Below are 23690 nucleotides of genomic sequence, written 5' to 3' on the forward strand. Positions count from 1 at the left end.
TATATATATATATATATATATATATATATATATATATATATATATATATATATATATATTTAATGCATGTTAGGTAAAAGTAATCTAAATTATATAGAAAGAAATGAATGGTTCCTTACCATAATGAAGAATAGCTCTCTGAAACAAATAGCTGACATTGATGAAAACAATTCTTTGGAAATGTTTTTATTTAAAACAAGAATAACACAGTTGCCTGCTCACTTGCGTGTATATCAGAACACTCTGTACTATGCACTAAGGCAAGAAAAAAATCAGAAGCAATTAGAAAAAGTGATCCTCCTCAGTACCTGTAACATCCATAAAGTTAATTAAATAAAAATCTCTTAATATTAATGCAATCAGTGAAATGTCAGAAGTATAACATTTAAAAATCTATATTGGAACAATAAAGCAAAAATAATTGCTACTTAGAGTAGCTGACTGCGGTGACTTTGGATTCTAAGTAATACCAGCCTGAGAAGTGAGGAAATGTGAGAGAGATCTTAGGGAACAGTGGGTCTGATAAGAGGAGAGACCATGGGATAGGAAAGATGACTAGTGACAATTCTTCATGGTAGGCCTTGTAAAAGGCCAAGAGTTGGAGCTTTTACCAGAGGCAGGACTGCAGAACAAGAGAGGACAATGCTACAGTAAATGATTTTTTAAAAAAATCTCACTTTCTAAATTGCGCTATATTTGTGTAATATGAATTGAATTGCATTCTGCTGTCATATATAACAAATTAGAATAAATGAAAAAAATTCACTTTTTCACCTTGTCGGTGATCAGAAAAGCTGTTTTAAAATTGTACTAAATTATATTACTGCCTCCACCCCTTTTCCACACTGGAGATTGAACCCAGAGGTGCTTTAAATCTTTCCTTTTCTCTTTTTATGTTTTTCTTTTCTTTCTATCTCTGGAACTATTGTGAGATGTGGACACTTCTGTTTCATCAGATTTTTTTCCATTTTTAAAATCCAGCCCCAAAGCCTTCTGAGAGTGCCTTGGTTAATTTGCCCGCTCACCGATTCGTCTTCCCACCACATTCTGCTCTTCTACCAATCCGTTCAGTGCCTTGATCAAAACTCTTCCTTTTCAAACCCATTATTTTCAGACAGTAGTTCTAATTGCATTCCTTCCACATTCTCAATAACCTGCATAAATTCACTGGGGTCATTTATGATTTGCTTTAGGTTATTGTCCTTTGTTATTCATTAGTCTCTTTGTGGTATAAATGGCACCACCCTGCTTTCCTCACCTGTGTAGCATCCTTGTCCTCGGACATCTGGATCTTTCTACCTTTGGCATGCACCTTTTACTACCTTTCTATGTTTAGCTGCCTTGCCCTGAGTTTTGTACCTGGGAGTGGAGTGACAGATGCACAAGCCCTCCCCTGTCCTCCTTAGGTGAGGACACCTGGTGGAGGAAGGTACCCTCAGGCCTGGAGTGCAGTCAAGCTCCTTCACCCTCTGTCCTTCCTCCCTTCCCCCAAGGTCTGGCCTCAGTCTTTCTTAACTCCACCTGCCTGAGGCCTGTGATGAGGGGCTGAATGGGGAGGGGGCTTGCAGGAGCTGCTGGCCCTTCCACCTTCCTGCTGGTGACCCCCCAATGGTGCTTCTGCTTATCATCCTGTGTCAGTGACTTGGGTGACCCAGTTAGAGGACCCTCCTTGAACAGGCCCCTCCTCCTTGTCCCCTAATGCCCTCCTTGAACAGGCCCCTCTCCTTGTCTCTGACCTAGATTGTCTCTGTAGCTGGGAGCCCAACTTCTTTTCCTCCCCAGGCCCTCTCTGCTCCCTTAGCTCCCTGTCCTGGGTGGCATCTCCCTGAGGTGTGCCTATTCTGTGCCTTGTCCAGGACCAGAAGCAGTGATGCAGATTCATAGATTTGCAAAGAAACAGTGCCACCCTTTGTAGAAAATGCCAGTGGTTTCCATTTGGGTGCAGCCTTTGGCCTTGGATCTTTATGCTTAGAACCTGGAACATTTGATCCACTAAAGGATAAATCTTAATCTGTCTTTCGGGGAGAATTATTGTTTTTCTTTGTAATCTGAAAAAATGGGGCTGTAACGCTGTATCCTCGGCAGGTATTTACTGTCATCTCGTGAGTTTCTAAAGGGCCTCCGTGTTTGACAGATTTATGGACCCTGATGAATGCTTCATTCATGCTGCTGTCGTACCATAATTAGAGTGTGAGTTTCTTAAAATTAATGTAACATTGTTCCTGATGATCATAAATAAGAAATGTGGAACATTCTAATCATCATTTCTGGTGCTATGTGTGTTTAGGATACAGCAGCTATGCTGAGTTCTTCTCAGCAATTAATTCCTGAGTGCTTTGTAAGGGGCTGTTAACTTTCCTCTAGTGTGGTGATAGGATTTTTGCCTCATCATGCTGCTTCTCCTGGGTACTGCATTATGGTTAAAGTAGTAGTTGTATAGTTTTGGCCGTTTTTTTTTTTTTTTTTTTGGTATTGGGGATTGAACTCAGGGGCACTTAACCACTGAGCAACATCCCCAGCTTTTTTGTAAATTTTATTTAGAGGTAGGGTCTCACTGAGTTGCTTAAGTCCTTGCTAAGTTGCTGCAGCTGGCTTTGAACTCATGATCCTCCTGCCTCAGCCTCCTGAGCCTCTGGGATTACAGACGTGTTCCCCCACACCTGGCTAGTTTGGGGTCTATGTTGATTGAACACATTCATGTAATTTTAGACAATATACCTGTAAGTTGCTTGAGGGTAGAAATTAAGACACGTACCAATATATGATCAATATCTAACATACAGTAGGCTACTAAATATTTGTGGAAGTCATAAACATTAAAAAATTTCCTATCTGCACAAGAATGGGATCCTAATTAGAATAAGTTATACTCAATGCATGTAAGTCAAAATACACTCCAATTTCATGTATATCTAAAAAGAACAAATAATAAAATAAAAAGAAATGGCTGGGGTTGTGACTCAGTGGTAGATTACTTGCCTAGCATGTATGAGGCACTGGGTTCAATTCTCAGCACCACATATAAATAAATAAGATAAAGATCCATCAACAACAACAAAAAAATGAAAAAAAGAAATAAATGAAATATTGTTATAAAAAAAGTGGATGAACTCCCCCAAAACAAATAAATTTGAGCAAAATAAGGGTGTAAAATTCCCTAGTTTAAAGATGTTCACACCTGCATAAGGTTTTCTATGACAGGAATTGTGTTTAGCTGTGAGTATTAGAACTGATTGAAGATAGTCAACCACTGGTTCTCACAGTTGGTTGACTATAGTTGCAGACACCTGGGGATCATTAAAAAGCTACTAGTGCCTGGTTTTCCCCCCTCAGGATTCTGGCTTATTGGTCCCAGTGCATGCTGGGATTGAAGTTTGTAAAAAGGGTCCAGATGATTCTAATGTGCAGCCTTTGGTTTTCTGTCACATGAAAGAAGTTTGGAGATAAGCTTTTCAGGACTGCCTTGGGGATTTCACAGATATCAGAGACCCAATCTCCTTTGAACTTTCTGCCTCACTATCTGTAGAATGTGACATGTCCTTCTGGTACAAGAGGACTCATGGGATTCCAGCCATCATATCCATCTTCCACAAAGCAGATGGAGGAGAGAGGGCGTGTAATACATCACAGCTCCTCATTAGCAGGAACTTAGTTGACCCCATCTAGGGGAAAAAGAGGTTAGGATATGTATTCTGGCATAGTGGGTTATGCTCAACTAAAAACGAGCATTCTCTTAATATGAAAGAGAAGAGAAAACAGATCTTCTAGGGTAGCAGCTTGTCTCTGCCACACCTGGTTTCAGACCACAAGTTGCAGAGCTGAGTTTTGGATCCTGGTTTCAACTAGGTTTCTGCTACCTCTCATAAAAATGGAACATGGCTATTTGGAAACAGCTGGTGGACTTGGGCAGTAAATGTTGGGAAATTAAAATATGTTCAGCCTTGTGCCTGAGTTCACTGCATCAGAACTGGTTTGCTAGACAGTAAAGTGGGGTTCATGAGGATCCATCATCTAGAAATAAACACATCAGTGTATGTCACAAACAGGCACCTTTCTGTTCTCACTGACGTTTTGTTGGTGTTTGACGTGGCCAATCACTTCTTCCTTTATTAGATGTTTTCTTTCTGGGCTTCTGGCTTTGTGCCTGCTTCTCTGCCTTGTTTCCTCTTCTCTTTGGCTGTTTATTGTTAGAGTTCCTCAGGTTTGGGGCCCAGGCCCTCCTCTCCTTCCTGCCTTCCTTCCTCTGTCATCTCCCCCTGCCTGTGACCTCAGTGTCAGTCACCTTACACCTCACCTTCAGATTTACACCTCCAGCTCAGACCTCTGGGTACCAGATCTGCTCACTCAATAACATCTCTGGAAGTTTTAGGGATACCTCAATGGTGGTCTTCCCAAACTGAATTCCTGGCCCATCATGTATTTATTTATTTAGTGGCGCTAGGGAACTGAACCCAGGGCCTCATGCATGTGAGACAGCACTGTACCACTGAGCTACCTCCCCAGCCCGTTCTCTCAAGTCCTACCATTGTAACTGCGAAGCTCTGTTATCCTCACCCTGGTCTAGACTACTGCCAGGGATGCTGGAAGGTTGTTTTTTTTTTTTTAACCACTTTTTATTAAGGTATAATTTCCACACTATAAACTTCACTTAAGTATACAATCCAGTTATTTTTAGTGTGTTTATAGAGTTGTACGAAGACCACCATGGTTCAGTCTGACAACATTTCTAACACACACGCAAATCCCTCTAAGCAGTTGGCAGTTAATCCTACTCCACCCTCAGCCCCAGACAACCACTGATTCTTTTGTCTCTGTGTATCCCTTTTCTGGACATTTCATATAAATGGAATCAAATAATGTGTAGTCTTATGCATCTGGCTTCTTTCACTCAGCATAATATTTTTGAAGTTCATCCCTGTTGTAACATGTGCTAGTATTTTGTTCTTTTTATTGCTGGATGGTATTCCATGGTATGGAATCACAGATCACATATCTGGTCGCCAGTGGATGGACGTTTGAATTATTTCCAGTTTCTGGCTACAATCAATAATACTGCTTTGCATACTATAGTGATGCAGCCACATCAATGTTTAGAGCAGCTCAATTCACAATAGCTGAACTGTGGAACCAACCTAGATGCCCATCAATAGATGAAGGGATAAAGAAACTGTGGTATATATACACAATGGAATATTACTCAACATTAAAAGAGAATAAAATTATGGCATTTGCAAGTAAATAGATGGAGTTGGAGAATATCATGCTAAGCAAAGTAAGCCAATCTCAGAAAACTAAAGGCCTAGTGTTTTCTCTGATTAGTGATAGTTTTCTCTGATTCTGTAATCAGAGAAAACTGATCCACAATGAAGGGGGGCATGGGAAGAATGGGGGAACAATTGGATTGGACAAAGGGGAGAGAGGGAAGGGGAGGGGACATGTGGGTAGGAAAGATGGTGGAATGAGACGGACATCATTACCCTAGGTACGTGTATGATTGCACAAATGATGCGACTCTACATCATGTACAACCAGAGAAATGAAAAGTTGTGCTCCATGTGTATACAATGAGTTGAAATGCATTCACTATCTTGTATAACCAAAACAAAAAAAAATTAACTAGATCTAAAATTTCCCATAATAGTAGAAAAAAATCTATAAGATAAATCTTGTAGGGCACACTGACATGTCAAACAAACAATAAAATATCAAGCTTTTGGTCTTTCCGCTACAAAGATAAAAAAAGAATACTGCTTTGAACATTTGCATGTAAGCCTTTGGTGTGGACAGGTTGTGTTTTTGTTTGATAGATTCTCAGGAGCCGAATTGCTGTGTTTCAAGTTGGGTTTATCATTACCTGTTCCTACGAGCAATGCAGGAGGGTCCTAGTTTCCCCACTTCACAAGTTGCTGCTGCTTAGTCTTTTTTATTATGGCAATTCTGTGGCTGGGAAATGGTATCTTATTGTGCTTTTAATTTGCCTTTTCCTAAAGACTAATATGTTACTATTTTCATGTGTTTATTAGGCACTCATGTATCTTCTTTGGTGAAAGGAAATCTTTTGCCTATGTTTTGGTGGGATTGCTTGTCTTACTATGAGAGTTCTCTGAATGTTCAGATATGTGTGCCTGGCATTCAGTCAAAGATTGGTGGAGATTGTGCTCCAGTATCTTTGGCCAGCAAGGCTTCCTGGCTCTGCTGGTATGTCTGGAACCTCAGGCTGCTTCCATGCCTGGCTTGGCCTTGTCTTTCTGGCAATCTCCTCTGTGTGTAGGCTGTCTTGGCCAAGGATGTGTGGGTGGCTTGGGCCTGCGCAGGTTTTGCTGCATTTCTTCTCAGCCAGTGTAGAACTTGGGTATGTGAAGTTTCCTCCCCTTTGGGAGCTCCCAGTTAGATCTCTGGCTAGTGTGAGTGGATTGCTCCAAACCAGGCTGCAGTCTCAGGTCAGTGAGGCTCTCCAGTGGCAACATTGCCAACCACAGGAGCTCTTTCCCTGGGTGGCCTCAAAGTGCCTGTTCTTCCCACCTGCCTGCCCTGGTAGAACTACTAGTTAACATAGCCAGGTAGGGGATGGGAACAGCCCAGCCCTGGTGACTGCAGACCCTGCCCATTCTTACCAAAGTTCAAGAGTTTGTATGAATAAACTATTCTCATTTTATGGCTTTGGTCTGTTTCCGCTGTGTTGAACTGGTTGCTTTGGGCAGTTTTGTCTAGTTGTGTAGCTGATTTCCAGAGGAAAGGCTTGGTTAGCCTCCTTAGTCCATGATGTTGAACTGCAGTGAACCACTGCTCTCCTGTGTCCACCTGGCTTCTCTCCTAGCCTCAGCCTGCACTGGAGCTCAGGGGTTCTCCTTTTCCAAACTGGGCCTAGCTTTCCCTCTTCTGCTTGACACCCTTCAGTGGAGTGCTCTTGACGGACTCCCTCCGTGCCTCGCTGGTCTGCCTGCTTTTACCTTCCTGGTGTCTCTAGCAGCGTCTGAAAGCATGCTTCTTCCTCTGTGCTACAGTCACACTGTCCCCTTACCCAGCCTCAGGACCTCTCTACACAGTTTCCTTCACCTGGAAGCCTCTGCTCCTCTCTCTTTATGTTCCATCACCTCATTCCTCCAATCTCAGTTCGTCTCTTTGGAACTCCCTCCAAGTCCCATTCTACTAATTGACTTGACTCTACATGACACATTATCACAGCTAGAATTTGGCTTTTATTTTAGTGAATATTGTCTGTCTCCCTTACCCCCACCCCATATATCCTTAGCAGTTAATGTGATACCTGGCACATGGTAGGTACTCAGGAAATTATTTTTTTTAAAGAATTAGTGAATTTTTACAAATAAAACTTAATTATAGGATTAGAGATACCTACTTCAAAGCAATTATTGGACTTATGTGGATTCTCTCCTCTTTCGCCATAACATGGATAAACTTTCCAGAGTGCTTTACTATATTGCAGAACCTATGTCCAGCTGACCACACTTGCCAAATAATTTACGCCCCCCCCCCCCAAAAAAAAGAGTAAAGACAGCCTCTCATATGAAGTCCTGTCTTGTTGGTCTTGTAGTAAATTAACTAAACTGCTAATCTCATGCAACCTGAGCATCATCATCAGATCCAATTTACTGTCTGCATTTAGGAACATAATGGGTATATTTGGAAGTTCTTGTTTTATAAGCAGGCACACCTGTGGGCAACTGAGATTGGGGGGGGGAATGAACGGTCTTCAAAAGAGAATTAGCTAGCTTTTCACTTTTACAGACATGGAATTCAAGGCCCTGTGTGGCTAAATAACTTGCCCAAGGTCACAAAAATGAGAATTAGTGTGTCAACCTAAAAAAAATAAAGAAGCAATCAGAGATTCTCCAAAGAATACTGGTATCTGGAGAATAGCCATGCCATAGTAAACTGTGGGGGTATTCAAGGAGGTTGAGACAAGGGGAAGGTTTCAAAGGCCAAAGTGAGGATTACGTCAGATGTTCTGAAACAGTAATCCTTGGCTGCAATAATTAATAATAAAAGTGGTGTTAGTCCAAGGCTGAGCAGTTGCTGGGCAGATGTCCTTGTAGAGGTGCTTTTTTGTAAGAGGCTACAGTGGCCTCTGTGCCCGCTTGTGGTTCTGGCAGTCTTTTGTGGTAGCTACCATCAGGCAGTCACAGGCAGAACCCCTTCCTTTGTAATCTCTAGGCGTTATTCACTTTTATTTTTTGTTAGGGTTGACGTAAGGGACTCCATTTTGATTTTGACAATTTGTATGTTTCTTGCACAAGTGGTTTCCATAGAGCATGACCATGAATAGCATCAGAATCACCTGGGACCATGCTCCACCCAGACCTCCTGAATCAGAAATGCTCGTGGAGAGGCCCATGAGCACTTAACAACCTCCAAGTGATGCTAATGCGTCTAAGTTTAAAAACCTCTGCTCCAGGCCACAGCCTGCCTGCTGACAGCCGAATGGCATCTCTTTCCTTGCTGCTGAGACACCACTCGGAGAAAATAACAAGACACTTTGACTCCAGTGACCCAGAGCCTGACTCTGCTGGATGTGTGGGGGAAAAGCTGAGCCATGGGGCCTGTTTGTGATACGCTGGCTCTCCTGGCTTCCCCAAGACGGCTTCCCATCTTGCTTGACTTTAGGGGTGATAGCTGGGGGCACCCGCCCACATTTATCCCAAGGCTTTAGCCAGTAGCAGGATCTGTTTCAATGATGTGATTTTTTTTTTTTTTTTTTTGAGCTTAAAGTAAAAGAAAGGCTTGACTCGGCCCATCTCGGAGATCCTCAAGTAAGTTCCTGTCCTTGTTGGTGGCAAGAACGATGATGTGATTTGTGAGCATGAAGACACAGCTTGATACTTTAGGACGTACCCTGGGTACCATGCTCTGCTCATCTATGGGCACCAGGAACCCAAGAGTTAATAGTTCAGAAGGTGACAAGGCACTATTAATCCTCGTAAGGGCCGAGTTCTTAGTTTCAGTATTAAATCTCCTAGTCTTTGAAACTCATCATGGGTTAAATCCAAGTGCAGTGCATCAAAGCTACTGTTGAAAGTTCTTTTGGACCTCTGTGGGGGCCTTATCAGGGGTTTCCAAGCAGCAACTGCTGGGGATGGCAGCTCTCAATCTATGGGTGCCTGGGGACCCTGTGGTCAGGTGGGAGACTGACTACATAATGCCAGGTGATGATTCTATGGGGAGGGAACTCCGTGCTGGATTTTGTCACTTTAAATCTTTCTCAAAAAACAAACTAAAAAAAACCTTCCAAACTGACTGAAGCAAGAAACCTGTCTGTGCTGTGGTGACTTAGGAAAGCTGAGCTTTGGCTCTTTCATATGCAGACAGAATGAGGTCGGCTAACAGGCTAACATATTAATCTGTATTGTATGGGTTCAGGGGTGCTCAGGTGTATGTTGAATGAGTAATTGAGAGAGTTGACAGATCAGAAGCAACATGAGTGGTGAATAACAAGTTTTTATCTTGCCTCTGATTTTTGTATTTTGGAGGGCTTCTGAGCTTCTGAATCACTTGCAAAAATTTGTGAAATTCCTATCCCCTCTTTCCCCCATCTCGACCACAAAGCTTCTCTAGGCCTGGGTGGGGGAGTCAGGAATTTATGGACCTTGTTTGCTTTATAATTTTAATTTTGAAACATCTTTAACATTTTGTTCTGTCATACCCTGCCCACGATTGGCTAAAAAATAGTCCTTAGTACTTTTCCCAATGTTAATATTAAAAACTTTAATAACACAATTATATATTATAGAACATAAACTACAATAATTCAACTACAATATGATGTGCTATGTTATTAAAACTATGTTAATTTATATTAAATATCAAGTCTTTTTCACATACCAGATACTTTGCAATGAATGATTATTTTATTTTCTATTTATATTTCTATCAATCTTTGCTTTATTTTTGACCCTGAGTTGAGACTTTAGTCTCAACTGAATAGAGTCCTGGACTATAAAGTCAGACTGCTGGGTTGCAACATAGGCCCAATTATAGCTCTTTCAGAGTTATCAACCTTTCTGTTCTTGAAGCCCTCTGTTAGGAAGGGGTTATAATCACATTTACTTTATAGGACTGCTGGGCAGCACATGTGAATTCTTTTTGTGGGCATCACAGTGCATGGCACATAGAAAGCACTCAATAAATAGTACCAAATGTTTTTGTTAATGGTTGTTGCATGTCTTTAAGATGTCTGAAGATGAGCATTAATGGTCATGTACCAGACAGGACATACTGTATCAAGGTTTATGATCTGTTTGAGATTGAACTTGTGAACTTGTCACACCACCTGCCTGAATGTTTAGGAATGGATTGTGTTCTTGTATAATTCTTAGTCAGTGTATTTTTGACATACATGGTCTCATATGATACTTTTTTATATACTGGGGATTGAACTTGGGGGCACTAGACCACTAAGCCGCATCCCCAGCCCCGTTTTCTGAGACAGGGTCTCACTGAGTTGCTTAGCGTCTTGCCGTTGCTGAGGTTGGCTTTGAACTTGCAATCCCCCTGCCTCAGCCTCCCTAGCTGCTGGGATTACAGGCATGCATCACCATGCCTGGCTTGTATAATTTTTAAGTAACAGAGTAAATTCATTCCCTGCTTGGTGATGAGTTGTGGGTCCCTCTGGAGTGTTAGATCCTCTATCTCCTGGTGTCTTGGGCATGCTGTTGACAGCAGAGAGATGTGAGAAGGCCATCATGTTTCTCCAGCCACTGCCAGAAATTGTGAGAGTCGGAGGATTCCAGACTTGACAGCTTGGCTGGGATGTTTGCCTGCAGGTGCTGTACCTTGGAACTGTTGGAAGCTTTTGGCTGTAGGATCCAGCATCCTCTCCAGGAAGATGGTTATCATGAGGGAAATTCTGGAAGATTTATCCTTTTCTCTCAAGCTGGAAACTCGGAGGGTTTTGAATGTCAACTCATCTTGAGTTGACAAGACCTGGGTGGAGGTGTGTGCGCGCGCAAATCTCTTCTCCCTGGGTATAGGCACATTTTTGGGGTGGTGCAGTCTGCTTTTGTATGTTATGATAATTGAGGCAGGATCAAGATCCCACTGAGGATGTGTAGACACTTCTTATTGAAGCTGGCTTCTCTAAGGAGATCATTTTTTGGAGAATTTTAATTTTCATATGGATATCAGAGTTTCATCAACCATCCACAGATGGTATTAATTTTGGAGGCTTAAGATACACATGGGAAAACAAATCCACAATTTGGGTCCCCTCTCTTCACTTAGTGTACTTCTCTTTGTTGATTTCTTCCCCCATTTTATTTTCTGTGAACAGTGGATTAGAAGCTTTAGAAACTTGGTGCTTCTTGATCTGAGAAGTGGTGCTGTATCTCTGTGCAGAGGGAATTGGCAAGCTACCGGTGTGTGCCCTGCTGGAAAGAGCAACTCCCCCTAGCTCTGTGCCGGGGGTGGGGGGCAAATGCTGAAGGGGATGTGGACTGGGATCTGGAAGAGTTAGGCAGTAAATAGCCTCACATAGATAGGGGTCATAAGCTGAAGAACAAGGTCACAGTTGCCATTGGTCAGAGCAAGGTGGGGTGTGGACATCTGAGCACAGGTCTTGTTCATGCATTCCAGATGTTTGGGGCAATTGCTTCTTAGATGGGGTCCCTGGGAAAGGCAAGGCAGGTGCAGCAGGGGTCACCACATGCCACCAGGCTGTTGCCAACCAGGAACTTGATAGACATCTTCTTTCATGTAGGGGTCCTGGGCCTGGCCCATCCAGGGCTCAGTAGATTGGCCCTGGCATCTGTGAGGTGAGGCCCTGGTCCTCATGAGGACTAGGAGTCTGGGGAACCCTCTTGGGAAGAACAGCAATGTGGCTGAGAGGCAGTCTGATCAGACACCAAGGACAAGCCCACGACTTTACTTCTTCATCTCTTTACTCTTGTTTTAATTTTCACTTTTAAATTTAGATGAAATGATTTCACTTTGTGTGAAGACCAGCCTGTCAAACAGAATTCCTCTTCAAAGGAAGGTTTTTTTTTTTTTTTCTCCCCCTGCTTGTTTTACTCTGTAATTTTCCTGTATTTTGGCTGTAACTTCTGCCTGTCAGCATTAATGAGCAGCTGGCCCGCCGCCACACACATCCTTCTCCTTGACGTTTCTCTGGAGTGCGTTGGACCCTCTGTCTCTTGGTGTTTGGGGGATGGTGGTGGCAGTGCTAGAAATATCTGCTCATAGATGAGTGCTGGGGAACCTGGGGTTTGGTGGGTGGCTGTTGGCCCTGGCCACCCCCCCACTGCAAAGTAAAAGGGCCCAGTGTTCACTTCTGTAATGAAACTTGTCATGCAAATGCTGGGGGAGTGGGGAATAGCAAGGCCACTGGTGTAGACAGATGACCCTTGAGAGATGCCAGACCAGAAAGCAACCAGGAGTAGGTGCTATGCTCTGTGGGAGTCGGTGAGCCAACGCATGTGCAAGTGAGTGTGAGTGGATGTATGCATGTGCTAGCATGAGCATATATAGGTATGTGTTTGTGGGCTCCAGTGAGAGGGCACATGTTGTAAATGTGAGTTTATGTGAGTACCTGTGTGTACTTCCTTTTCTTTGCAAAGGAACAGAATTGGTTAAAGGATATTAGTTACTCAATAGCTTTTCCTGAGCCCTTCCCAGAAAGTGTCCTTCCCCCTGTCAAAGCTCCCAGCTTGGGATTAGGTAGGGGTGCCATCAAGAAACTGGCTTGATAAGGATTAAAGTGGCTTTCTGTATTAGTTTTGGGTTACTGTAACAAATACCTGAGGAAAAACAACTCAAAGGAGAAAAGATTTTATTTTGGGTCATGGTTTCAGAAGTTTGTCTGTGGCCAGTTGATTCCATTGCTCTCAGGCTATTGCAAGCTGGGATATCATGGTTGAAGATTGTGGCAGAAGAAAGCCATTTGCCTCATGAAAGCCAGGAAGCAGAGAAGGAGAGCTAGGGGCTGGGGACAAAATATATCTTTAAAGACATGTCCCAGTGACCCACCTCTTCCAGCTAGACCCCACCTCCTAACATTCCCTTTACCTTCCCATAGCATCACCGGTTGGGGACCAGGCCCTCAACATCTGAGCCTTTGGGGGACTTTCTAGAGCTAAACTGACACTTTATTCATGGGTTTGACTCCTCCCCTCTTTCTTACCCAGCACGTTGACTTTTCATTTCACATAACAAAAAACTCTGTACACAATTAAGGTCACCTACATAGGAGTCAAGTTGCACACTACAGTGCAAAGATGCTAATTTAAAAAGATAACAGAACCTGGAAGTTAGGTTTGCCTTGTTCTTCCCCCTAGAAGGGAAAGACTTTAAGATTGTTTCAGGATTTTATCTAGCAGTTTTACTCGGCTTAATGAAGCCTAATCTAGAAATATGGTTAACTTTCCTATTTAGAATGAAAGCTGTGATTTTTAGATATAGCTGCAGGCTCCAACCGGCAGGAAGCAGACAGAGCTGTGACCCGGTGGGAAGCCAAACTTAATTTGTTTCCTCCCAGGGGATGCAGACCAACAGGAATTGCTCTTTTGAATGCCGTCTAGGCAGTTCTTACCTGTCTGCCTGGAGCTGACTGAACTTTCAAAGGCTGTGCTGAGAGAGCACTTTGTGTAGTGTGTTGTGGTTCTTAGTCAGACAGGACCCCATGCTCTTCTCCAAATATGATGAAATTTTAAGTGTCCTTAACAGTACATTATTGATGACCTTCCTTATGATGCACGATTCAGATTTGTGCATTTGCATTTAAACTATTTTTAGGAAGTAGTGGAAATGGTCCCTCCCCACATCTGAGCAGGAGGTTGGAATTAAGATGCCAGTTTGAAATGGGTAATATGAAAAATCATTAATATGTCCCCATATCCTGCACAATGACATCAATTGGTTATTCTGCCATCATTTCTGAAAAAAATAAAACATTCTATTAATTTCTTCAAAGCAGCTTTTGAATGATATCCTTTGCAAATATAGTTGCTTGTTTGTGCAGGATGTGCTTGGTTAGCTGCCAGGCTTCCATGGAGGGGTTGGTAGGAGGAGGAAGCAGAAAGAGATTGTCTTCTCTCCATTGCAATTAGTGGCACAATGCACAGAGAAATCGAGGCAGTCGAGAGCAAATCGGATCTGCCTGTTCCTTGAACACACATCCCCTTCTGTTCTACTTCCCCCAGCGTGAGAGCAGCACTCATTCATGGGAATGCTTTGTGTCTCCCCCCCACCCCCCACCCCTGTGTGGGGGGAGACTATGTGCCAAAGTTCCTGCGCCTTTAAGGACTGTCGGTAATGATGTGACTTGTCTACATAGCCACACTCCTGGTGACATTAACTATAGGTCAACTTGAAAGCATTTCCTCCTAGAGAGGCATGTTAGCACTTACCCTGACCATTGGCAGCTCAGAAATTAACCTGGCTCATCTATCTTTGGAGTTTGGTCTTCACCTTCATGTTGAAGAGCAGAAGCAAATTTCAAGTAGAAAGACATGAAACTGGAACTGAGAGATTTTTATGAGCCAGCCCTGCATTGCTTCTGCTTGCATTCTGTTGGCTAAAGCTCAAACCCTGTTCTGGAACATTTCATCTATGTCTACCGCAAGAAGAAAAAGGGATTTGGTGATGGTCGTTTTTAGCCAGTGCTTCTCAAACTTTACCTGCATCAGAATGGCCTGGAAGCTTTGGAAAGCACAGCTTCCTCGGCTCCTCCCCCATTGTTTGTGATTGAGCGGGTTTTGGGTGTGGCCTCCGCTTCCATTTCTGACAAGCTCCAGGTTGATGAGGCTACTGTTGGGCTAGGGATCACATTTTAATAGTCCCAGTTTATGATACATTTTTATGTCTTGATTTATACGTGTTGATCATGAGAACCAGAAGTGTCTTTATTATAGTGACATGAGAGATGGGAGGGAAGGAGAAAAGTGAAATAGATAGTCTTGGCCAGGTCATCCAGAATATTAAAAATAATTACAACTGGAAGACTTCTTAAAGACGAGAAGTTGTGGAGGATCGAGGACTGGGTGTTCATGTGCTCAGGAGGTGGCTGCTCCTTGCTCCATGGGAGCAGGAGGGTGAGGAAGAGCCCCTATACCTGGCAGCAGAGGCATTCAGTGTTACTGTGTTGTAGCAGGAAGGTTAGGGGAATACAATACACAAGTAGAGGCTGGAGAGCTACGGGGGAGATCAAGGGAGCATCTACAATTGCCGCAGTGGGCTAAGTCCTGAATTTGGATGCAGATGAGCTGGGCTTGGATTTCGAGTTTCTTGCATCTTTGGGCATCTGTAAACTGGAGACTGCCTTCTAGGTCATGATCAAAATAAACAAGGCAGGAAGTTTGTAAGCTTTCTTAGTGATGCTTCTAGGTTAAAAATAAATCTCACCATTTCATTTATGAAGTAGTTAAGGCGTACATTTGGATGGGGTTGTTTTGTACTAACTTGGTAGCCCTTTGAAAAACATTGGAGGAAAACTATTTTCCTTTCTTAGCTACAATTACTTATCAATGGAATGTGTGCACTTGTGGACACTGCATGGCTGCTCAAACCTTGGAATTATATTGGACATAACTCCTGTCTTCTACATTAATTTTCTTTTCATGTTGAGTATTGAGTCCCAGGCTTCATGCATGTGAGGTGCAAGTTCTACCACTGAGTTACACCCCCAGCCCCCAATGTTTCTCTATTGTAGCATCTGCTGAAACATCTTGCAAAGATAGGATGTGGTCAAAAGGAATATAGTGCAATCTGATATTGAAACTGAGAACTACCCAAGTTAGTAGTGTGGAAAGGATCTGACCTGTGTCATCAGGTGTTCTTCAAATGTGAAATATTTTGCGGTGTCTGAGGTCACTGCATGGCTCAGGTATACAGTACATGTGGAATTAAGGAAGTTCATTTCTTTAACCGATAGTAATGGAGTGAAGTCAGGTACTGTGCTGGGCACTGGGGTGGGGACACAGATGCTAGACATTGAATCATATCGACACAAAGGTAGACTTCCACAACCAGAATTTCAGGGTGCTATGAAGAGGGATGTCTGATCTGCTCACAGTTAGCATGGCAAGAAAAAGAAGGGAACATATTGTAGGAAGGGGAAGTACTTTCTGGGCAGGTGTTTCTCAGCCTGCTGGTGGTGAACGACCTCCTCCCATAGGTATTGTGAATGCCTGTGACTAGTGACTAATAAGTAGCAGCATGTGTTTGACATCTCGACTAGTCAGAGACCAGTTCAACTGATCATACCGAATGGGGGTGGGGGAGCCACATGCAGGGAAAGTTTCAAAAAGCCGTTGTGCACTAGTGTCCATTTGTGTGGACCAGCAAAATTTGTCAACTACACTTTGAGTAACTGCTTCCGACAGGCAGAACTGCATATGCAAAGGTCTTGGGGGAAGGAAGGAAGGGAAGCCCAGTGTGGTTGGAGCAGAAGGGGAGAGGAAGAAAAGCCAGGGGGCACTGTGCTTGGTCTCTAGGCTGCAGGAAGAATTTGAGTCCCAGTTGAAGGCATTTCCATCTTGGTGGAGAAGGGGAAGTTGTCTTACTATTTAGCAGGTGACAGCTTGAGAGAATAATCCTTCTTAAAAAAAAAAAAATGTTGGTACCAGAGATTGAACTTAAGGGCATTTAACCACTGAGCCACATCACCAGCCATTTTTTATTAGACAGGAGGTCTTTCTGAGTTGCTTGGGGCCTTGCTAAGTTGCTGAGGCTGGCTTTGAACTCGTGATCATCCTGCCTCAGGCTCCCGAGCCGCTGGGATTAGTGTGTGTACCACCACACCTGGCTTGAGAGAATAATCATCAAGTCAGATGTTTGGCTTCAAAGATTTGCTGTATGACTTGGGCAATTTTCAGTTCCCCGTCTCTTGCTATGGATGTTCTGCCCTTCTTTGTTAAAAGGCATATATGGGAGGGACTGAAGTATGTCCAGGTGTTTGCAGAAGTCCCTCCAGTTCCCTGACAGATGATGCCAGGTACTCTGGTTCCTCCTGATACACTCACTGCTGGTTGGAAGTGGAGGCCCTGCTTGCTGCTGCTTCCTGGGTATAAAACCACTGCTCTTGGGGCCTTCTGGATCCCAGCTGTTCCTCTGAAGTCACGTGGAGTATGTTGTGAGGCTGTGCTGCAATGCTGCTGCTAGTCTTTGCCATTCTGAGGTTTAATGTGGTATCCGTGGCACCAGCTGAAGCCGTGGGAATTGTACCATGTTTTGAATGGACCTGATCCACTGGGCCCTTTTACAGGGTCCATTCTGACATGAGAATCCAGGGTTCTCTGCCATTTGACTTCTGTGGGGCCCTTTGAGGAACTTTTTGGTCTGCAACTTCATGGGTTTGGAGCATTGATATCAACTTCAGGATTGTACTCCCCTTACCCCACCGCCCCACTGTGTGCTGTGTAGAATAGACTGGAAGAGAAAAATGATGCACCGTGGTTTCTTTGCAGGTACTTTGTGCTGGATTTTGAGGCTGGCATCCTGCAGTATTTTGTAAATGAACAAAGCAAACACCAGAAGCCTCGAGGAGCCCTGTCTCTATCCGGAGCCATCGTGTCCCTGAGCGATGAGGCTCCCCACATGCTGGTCGTGTACTCTGCTAATGGGGAGATGTATAAACTGAGAGGTACGTGCTTTTAGTGATTTTTCAGGCTTTGTGGGTTACTTTATAGTTGTCATGGTGATGGCTGTATTTAATCGCCTTTAATGATTTACTGGGTTTGGAGGACTCTGACAGTTACTGCCCTTCTTATCCCTGGGCTAGGGAGGTGGAGCTGACCTTAGGAATTGCTTGTTTTAATTAACTGAGGAATTGAGGACAAAGGAGAGGTGGTGTTTACAGAGGTGGCAGAGGCTTAGGATTGCTGAAGACTTAGTATTTGCTCAATTTCTATTTTTTTTTTTGCCCCCATAGTACACATCTTCACTCTAGTGCCCTCTGTGGCTTGTGTTATGAGTACAAAACTTTTCTTTTTTAAATTTTTTTTTTGTTGTTGATTGGACCTTTATTTTTTCACTTATATGCAGTGCTGAGGATTAACCCAGTGCCCCACGCATGCTAGGCAAGTGCTCTATCCCTGAGCCACAACCCCAGCCCCAAACCCAGCCTTTCAAGGGCTAGAGTATCATCCTCCCAAAGTTTCTCCCAAACTTTCTCTTGGTAAAGAGCCCTTTATTCAAGTTTTATTCAATCCATGGTAGCAGTAGAGCCTGCTGGTGTTAATTTAATTTCCCTCTGTGTGCTTTTTCGCCTGCTCTTCACCTCTTGAAGACTGATGTTTGCTGGGCAACCTCAGGAACGAGCATGACTGTCCAGGGAGTCCAGCTCTGCCTAGAGGCACATTCATTGCTGAAATGCCAGACTTGATTGCAGTAGTGTAATTTGATTGCCCGGCCTTTCTACCAGGATTCTGTTAGGGTTACATTGCCATGATTCTCCTGTCTGGATTTCTGCTTTGTCTTTTTTATTAAAAGAAAACTAACACATGGGTGTGTGCACATGCACGCACTCGTGTGGGATTTATTAAGGCACAAGGAAGGGTCGGATGTATCAGATATTGGGCAGCTGATAAGTCTGCCTTTTAAAGTAATATTTTTTTCTTCACGAAAATATGAGCCAAGTACCAAGAAACAGCCTCTTATCTGTCCTTGACCATGACAGGTTGTCACCTCTGCAAAGCCAGCCTGGACTCACTACCTCTTGGTCTAGTTTTCACTTTTCCACTTCTAGGCTTTACTACCCAAGAGATGAAATAAGCTAATGTTTCTTTATTATCTCTATATAAATCCTATTTCAGGATCTATAAAACAATCCAAAAGCCTATGAAATAAAAATGCCTGTAGTTGAAGAAAGCTCTTTTTTTGGGGGGGGCGGGGCGTGCTAAGATTCATGCTCTTTGGAGATTCATGCAGTGTGCATTCCAGCTGGCTAGATTTATATGGTCCTTGGCTTCGCTTTGCCGTTTACTGCTTAATAAATTGTCAGAGCAGAAACAATATCAGGTGAAAAACTTAATGGCACTTCCCCCACCCTGCCTGTGGTTTATAGAATGACACAAATCCATACAAAAGAGAAATCCAAGTAACTCGACAATTGAGCCATCTCGTTTTGCCATCGAGTTGCTAATATTCTGTGGATTATTAAATTCTACTTTTTTTTAAAGGGCGATTTTAATAGCAAACGTAAAAGTTTTATCTGCACGGAATAGTCACAGAGCACTAAATTTATCTAAAACTTAACTACAAAAGGGCAGGATAAAACTTCTGCGTATTTATGGCTTATCCTGGGCCCATCCCATGAGGAGCTAGCTGTCCATTTTTTCACATCTCTTCCATCTGTAGCAAAATGAGAGCACTATGTTGTAAGCTTTTGGGAATATTTTCAATGCTAAGCTTCTGTCAGTACCTCCTTTGTCTTCCGGAGTTAGTTTCACCTGGTCTCATTCTGTTCATCATATGTGCCATAGGCCTCCAGACTAAAGGCATCACCATGACTTATGTGGCCAAATAATTTCCCATTTTTGTAATTCTGGATTACTTCACCTGAAAGTTGAACCTGAAGTCTGGTTTGGTTGACCAAATGATGCTCAGACCCACTTTTGTAAATGAGTGTAATTTTCAAGAGAATCATTTTTTTTTTGGCATGGTCAATAACTATGAAGTTAATAATCTGATCATAAATAACATTTATGCAGTTAATATTTGTAGTCAAATTGACTTAAATTTTATTAGAACTCTCACCCATGACAATTAAGAATAATTATATATATTATTTGAGATGGGGTATAGCTGGAAGGATATGCAGTTGAATTGCCCATTAATGTCTATGAGAGAAATTCGAGGATCTCATCTGGTGTCTTGTTCTGTCCAATAATATGAATCCTTGAACACATGTTATAACAGTAATTTAACCTAGTGCCCATTTTGCAAATGACTCCATAGTGCAACTTGGGATCACAAAAGGCCCTGAAGAATTATACTTTAATGCTCATATGAGCCTCACATAGTCACTTACAAATAATCACACATCTCCTTTCCTGCTGTCTTTTTAAAAGTAGAAAGGACTTAAGAGGAGGTTGAAAAATTGGCAAACCTATTCTTATAACAGATATTTCAGATTACATTTTTAGTGTAGTCCAAATGCAAATTTTCTGTGGCGATTTGGTGTGGCTTGGTTCTTGGTGTAAGTTCACCTTATTTGGCATCTTGTGATGCCATCCAAGCAAGATATATTTTCTCAGGATCTTGTGAAAGTATGTGTCAGATATGTGGGTATTTTCAAGGATTATGGCAGAGGACATCTAATCATGAAAATACAGGAAATGATTGCAAAAACACTGGAGAACACTGATTCGAAGTTGCTTTCCTCTGCTTTCTCCTCCTTCCCCCTCACTCACCAGGCCCCTAGAGGGCTGGGGGACGCTCTTAGGTAGGTGTAGAAACAAGTTGGGTGATCTCTGCACACATTGCTTTATCTGTTTCTCCATTTTAGCTGCTGATGCAAAAGAAAAGCAGTTCTGGGTGACTCAGCTTCGAGCTTGTGCCAAATATCACATGGAAACAAATTCAAAGGTAAGTAACCATGGGTTGGGAGGGGGGCTTCTGAGCCACTTGGGTGGCTACTTTCAGTCCTGTTCGTTTTCTTCAGGGGAGATATTTTTCATGTTACCTTTAAAGTTATCCACAATAATGGAATTCATATTTGTCCTGCCACAGGGTCAGGGTCAAAAGAAATAGAATTTTCTTGTAGGTAGACTACTGAAGCATGCAGATGCTATGGGCACTGATTCTGGAAAGATACTTTTATCGCTCCTGTTGTCAATTTAGGCAGCTGTTAATTGGCCCATTGAGAAGCTTGAGTGGATGATTTCATTGTGGAGACAGTAGTCAGATTTACAGTTCATGAAGACTAGTTGTTGTTACTGAGCCTTAAATAAAACCGAGACCTCAAATGGATTATGTTCTGTGCAAGGAGCTTCTGCATTCTGAGTGTATAAAATTGCTCTTGGGTAATTTGGCATCCAAGCAAGATATATTTTCTCAGGATCTTGTAAAAGTATGTGTCAGATATGTGGGTATTTTCGTGGATTATGGCAGAGGACGTCTAATAACGAAAATACAGGAAATCATTGCAAAACACTTATCCAGAGTAAAAAATACTTGTTAAAATTAATACTTAGGACTACCCTTTTTATATAACTAGTCCAAATTTAGTGATTGTATCCAGTTACTGTCTTTTTCTGAATTTTATACATGCCCCAAGCAGTTTTCTTTTATATATCTTTCATAAGATGAGACAAAATAAAAAGGTCTTACCCAACCTATTGCCAAATATTATTAGAAGTAATTACTCTTGTCACTGTGGTCATTCTAGTAAATTTAGCCATTTGTTAGTATGGATTGGTGTGTGTATCTAATGCCTGCGTCTGCATCAAACTGAATGGAATAATACAATGCATACTGGTCTTGTTTTAGTTCTTTTTATTCCTATATTGGAACTCTTTCCATGTTGGACCTATGGATCAGCTTCCTTAGGATAGCTGGAGGGTTCTCTGAGGAATGGATATTAGTGCTGTAGTATTATGGACACTTGGGCTTGTTTCCTTTTGATTATACTTAATGCTGTAACATCTTCATTACACGTATATTTTTGCTCTTCTAGGTTGTATATCTGCAGGATGAATTTGTATCAGCATAATTGTAGGATCACATTTGAATTTTCATAGATATTGCTAAATTGTCTCCTAAAAAGGTATACTCTCACCAATTCTGAAGTTTGTTTCCCCCTCATTAATCTTGAGGTATTAACTTTTTTGATATTCTCACAGATCAAAAGTGGATACCCCATTTTCACTTTTATTTCTAAAATTGTGCCTGGGGCTGAGTAGGTCTTCAAAGTTCATCCGGCATTCATCATTTTGGTGCTTGAGATTGAACCTGGGGCCTCATGCATGCTAGGTACGGGCCTTACAGCAGAGCTACACTCCCAGCCATGTATTTTTATGAACTGCCAGTTTATATTCTTGTTTTTTATATTGTTCATTTTCTCCATTTGCAGAAGCTCTGTTAAGGAGGGACATTTGTTTTTGCTTGTCTCCTGTTTTTTCTACTAGGTTGCTGGTATTTTCAGTAAGCTTTTTTTTTTTTTGGCAAGTTAGAGAATTTTAAAAAAACTTTTGGTAACAGAGATTGAACCCAGTGGTGCTTAATCCGTGAGCCACAACCCTAGCCCCCCTCCCCCCCTTTTTAAAAAAATTTTGAGACAGGGTCTAAATTGCTTAGGGCCTCGTGCTAAGTTCCTGAGCTGGCCTTGAACTTGCAATCCTTCTGCCTCCATCGCCCAAGCCATTGGGATTATAGGCGTATGCTTCCACACCTGGCTAGAACACTTAATTTTTATGGTCAAGTTTATGAATTTTTGTTTGGGGCTTTTGGTTTTGCATTATGACTAGTAAGGGCTTTTCCCAAAATTAGAAAATGTTCTTGAGAGTTTTCTTGGAGAATTTATAGTTTAATCATGTTTAAATCATTGATGATTCTGAAATTTGCTTTGGGAGTAAGAAGTGAGGTGTAGGGGAACTAGCTGTAAGTATGTTGCTATTTTAATGAATCACTGAAGAGAAGGAAAAGTGACAGTATCCTAATGGTAGTGACAATGAAGAAAAGAATTTAAAGATTCTCTGGAGGAGAATGTGATTTCCTAATATATTCTGGTCAGTCTCAGGAGTTCTAATTGATTTAATAATAGAAACAAATAACAATTTGGATGTTTAGGCTTTTAGGATTCCTAACTTGAGAACTGGAGATAAAGTCAAAGCTGCTTCTGCAGAAATTAGTAGTGAAAAATGAATTTGGTCTTAGTTTGACACCCAGCTAACTGTAGGATCACTGCTTAATTATCCTGGTAATTAGGAATATATACTAAGTCATCTTTTGTTTCTTCATTTTCTCTAGGCTGATCAGATTCTTCCCCAGTACAGTATAAACAATATTGTCCTAGGAAATTCTTCTAAAGACTTTTCATTTAAAATGGGGTGTTCTCTGGAACAAACACTAGGCATGCTGTTCCAACTCATTTTGGTGAGCATTGTAGGATAGCCAGAACTCAGGATCTGAGAAAGACCGGTCCAGCGGTCTGAAACACACTCGTTACTCCCTGGTGAGGGTTTCCTCGATCCAGAAGTGAAATGAGAAAAAGGAGGCTTTGTTCCCAAAGCCACCTGTATTTCATACAAGATTACTTTTTCAGGAATTGAAAAACTAGAGGATTAAAAATATATTTTCAGTGCAAAAGATATAGAATATTGATCAGTAATTTTAAAATTTCAGATAGATACAATACTTGCACAATAAAATATACTCTCAAGTGTAAATTGAGCATGTTTTAACACATGCATACAGTTATGTAACCACTGTAATCCCAATTCCACCATTCCCCAAATTTCCTTCATTAACTGGTTATGGTCACTCCTCATTGCTCTAAACACTCAGCAATTACCACCACTGACTGACTTCTTGGCTGTAGTTCTGCTTTTTCCAGAATGTTCTAGAGGTAGAATTGCATGGCTTTTCTGACTACTTTCATGTACAAAAAAATGCTCTGAATTTCATTCATGCAATTGCATTTATCAGTAGTTGACTTTTTTTTTTAAACAGGTGCTACTGTTTCTTTCTTGAAAAAATTAAAAGTAGATAACACTAAATCAGTTCCCGGCCTTAAAAAATAA

General features: G+C 42.0%; 1 protein-coding gene across 1 annotated transcript in view; it reads left to right on the top strand.

The window, feature by feature from the left end:
* The first annotated feature begins 17096 nt into the window (after positions 1-17096).
* Positions 17097-23690, top strand: part of Osbpl10 (oxysterol binding protein like 10) — a 172981-nt gene continuing 166387 nt past the window's right edge. Inside the window, exons 1-3 of the mRNA XM_048795377.1 lie at positions 17097-17135; positions 17371-17590; positions 20456-20535. Of these exons, the coding sequence (XP_048651334.1) occupies positions 17097-17135; positions 17371-17590; positions 20456-20535 (339 nt within the window). The remainder of the gene's footprint in view (positions 17136-17370; positions 17591-20455; positions 20536-23690) is intronic.

This window comes from Marmota marmota, unplaced genomic scaffold (genome assembly GCF_001458135.2).
Source record: "Marmota marmota marmota unplaced genomic scaffold, marMar, whole genome shotgun sequence".
NCBI lineage: Eukaryota > Metazoa > Chordata > Mammalia > Rodentia > Sciuridae > Marmota > Marmota marmota.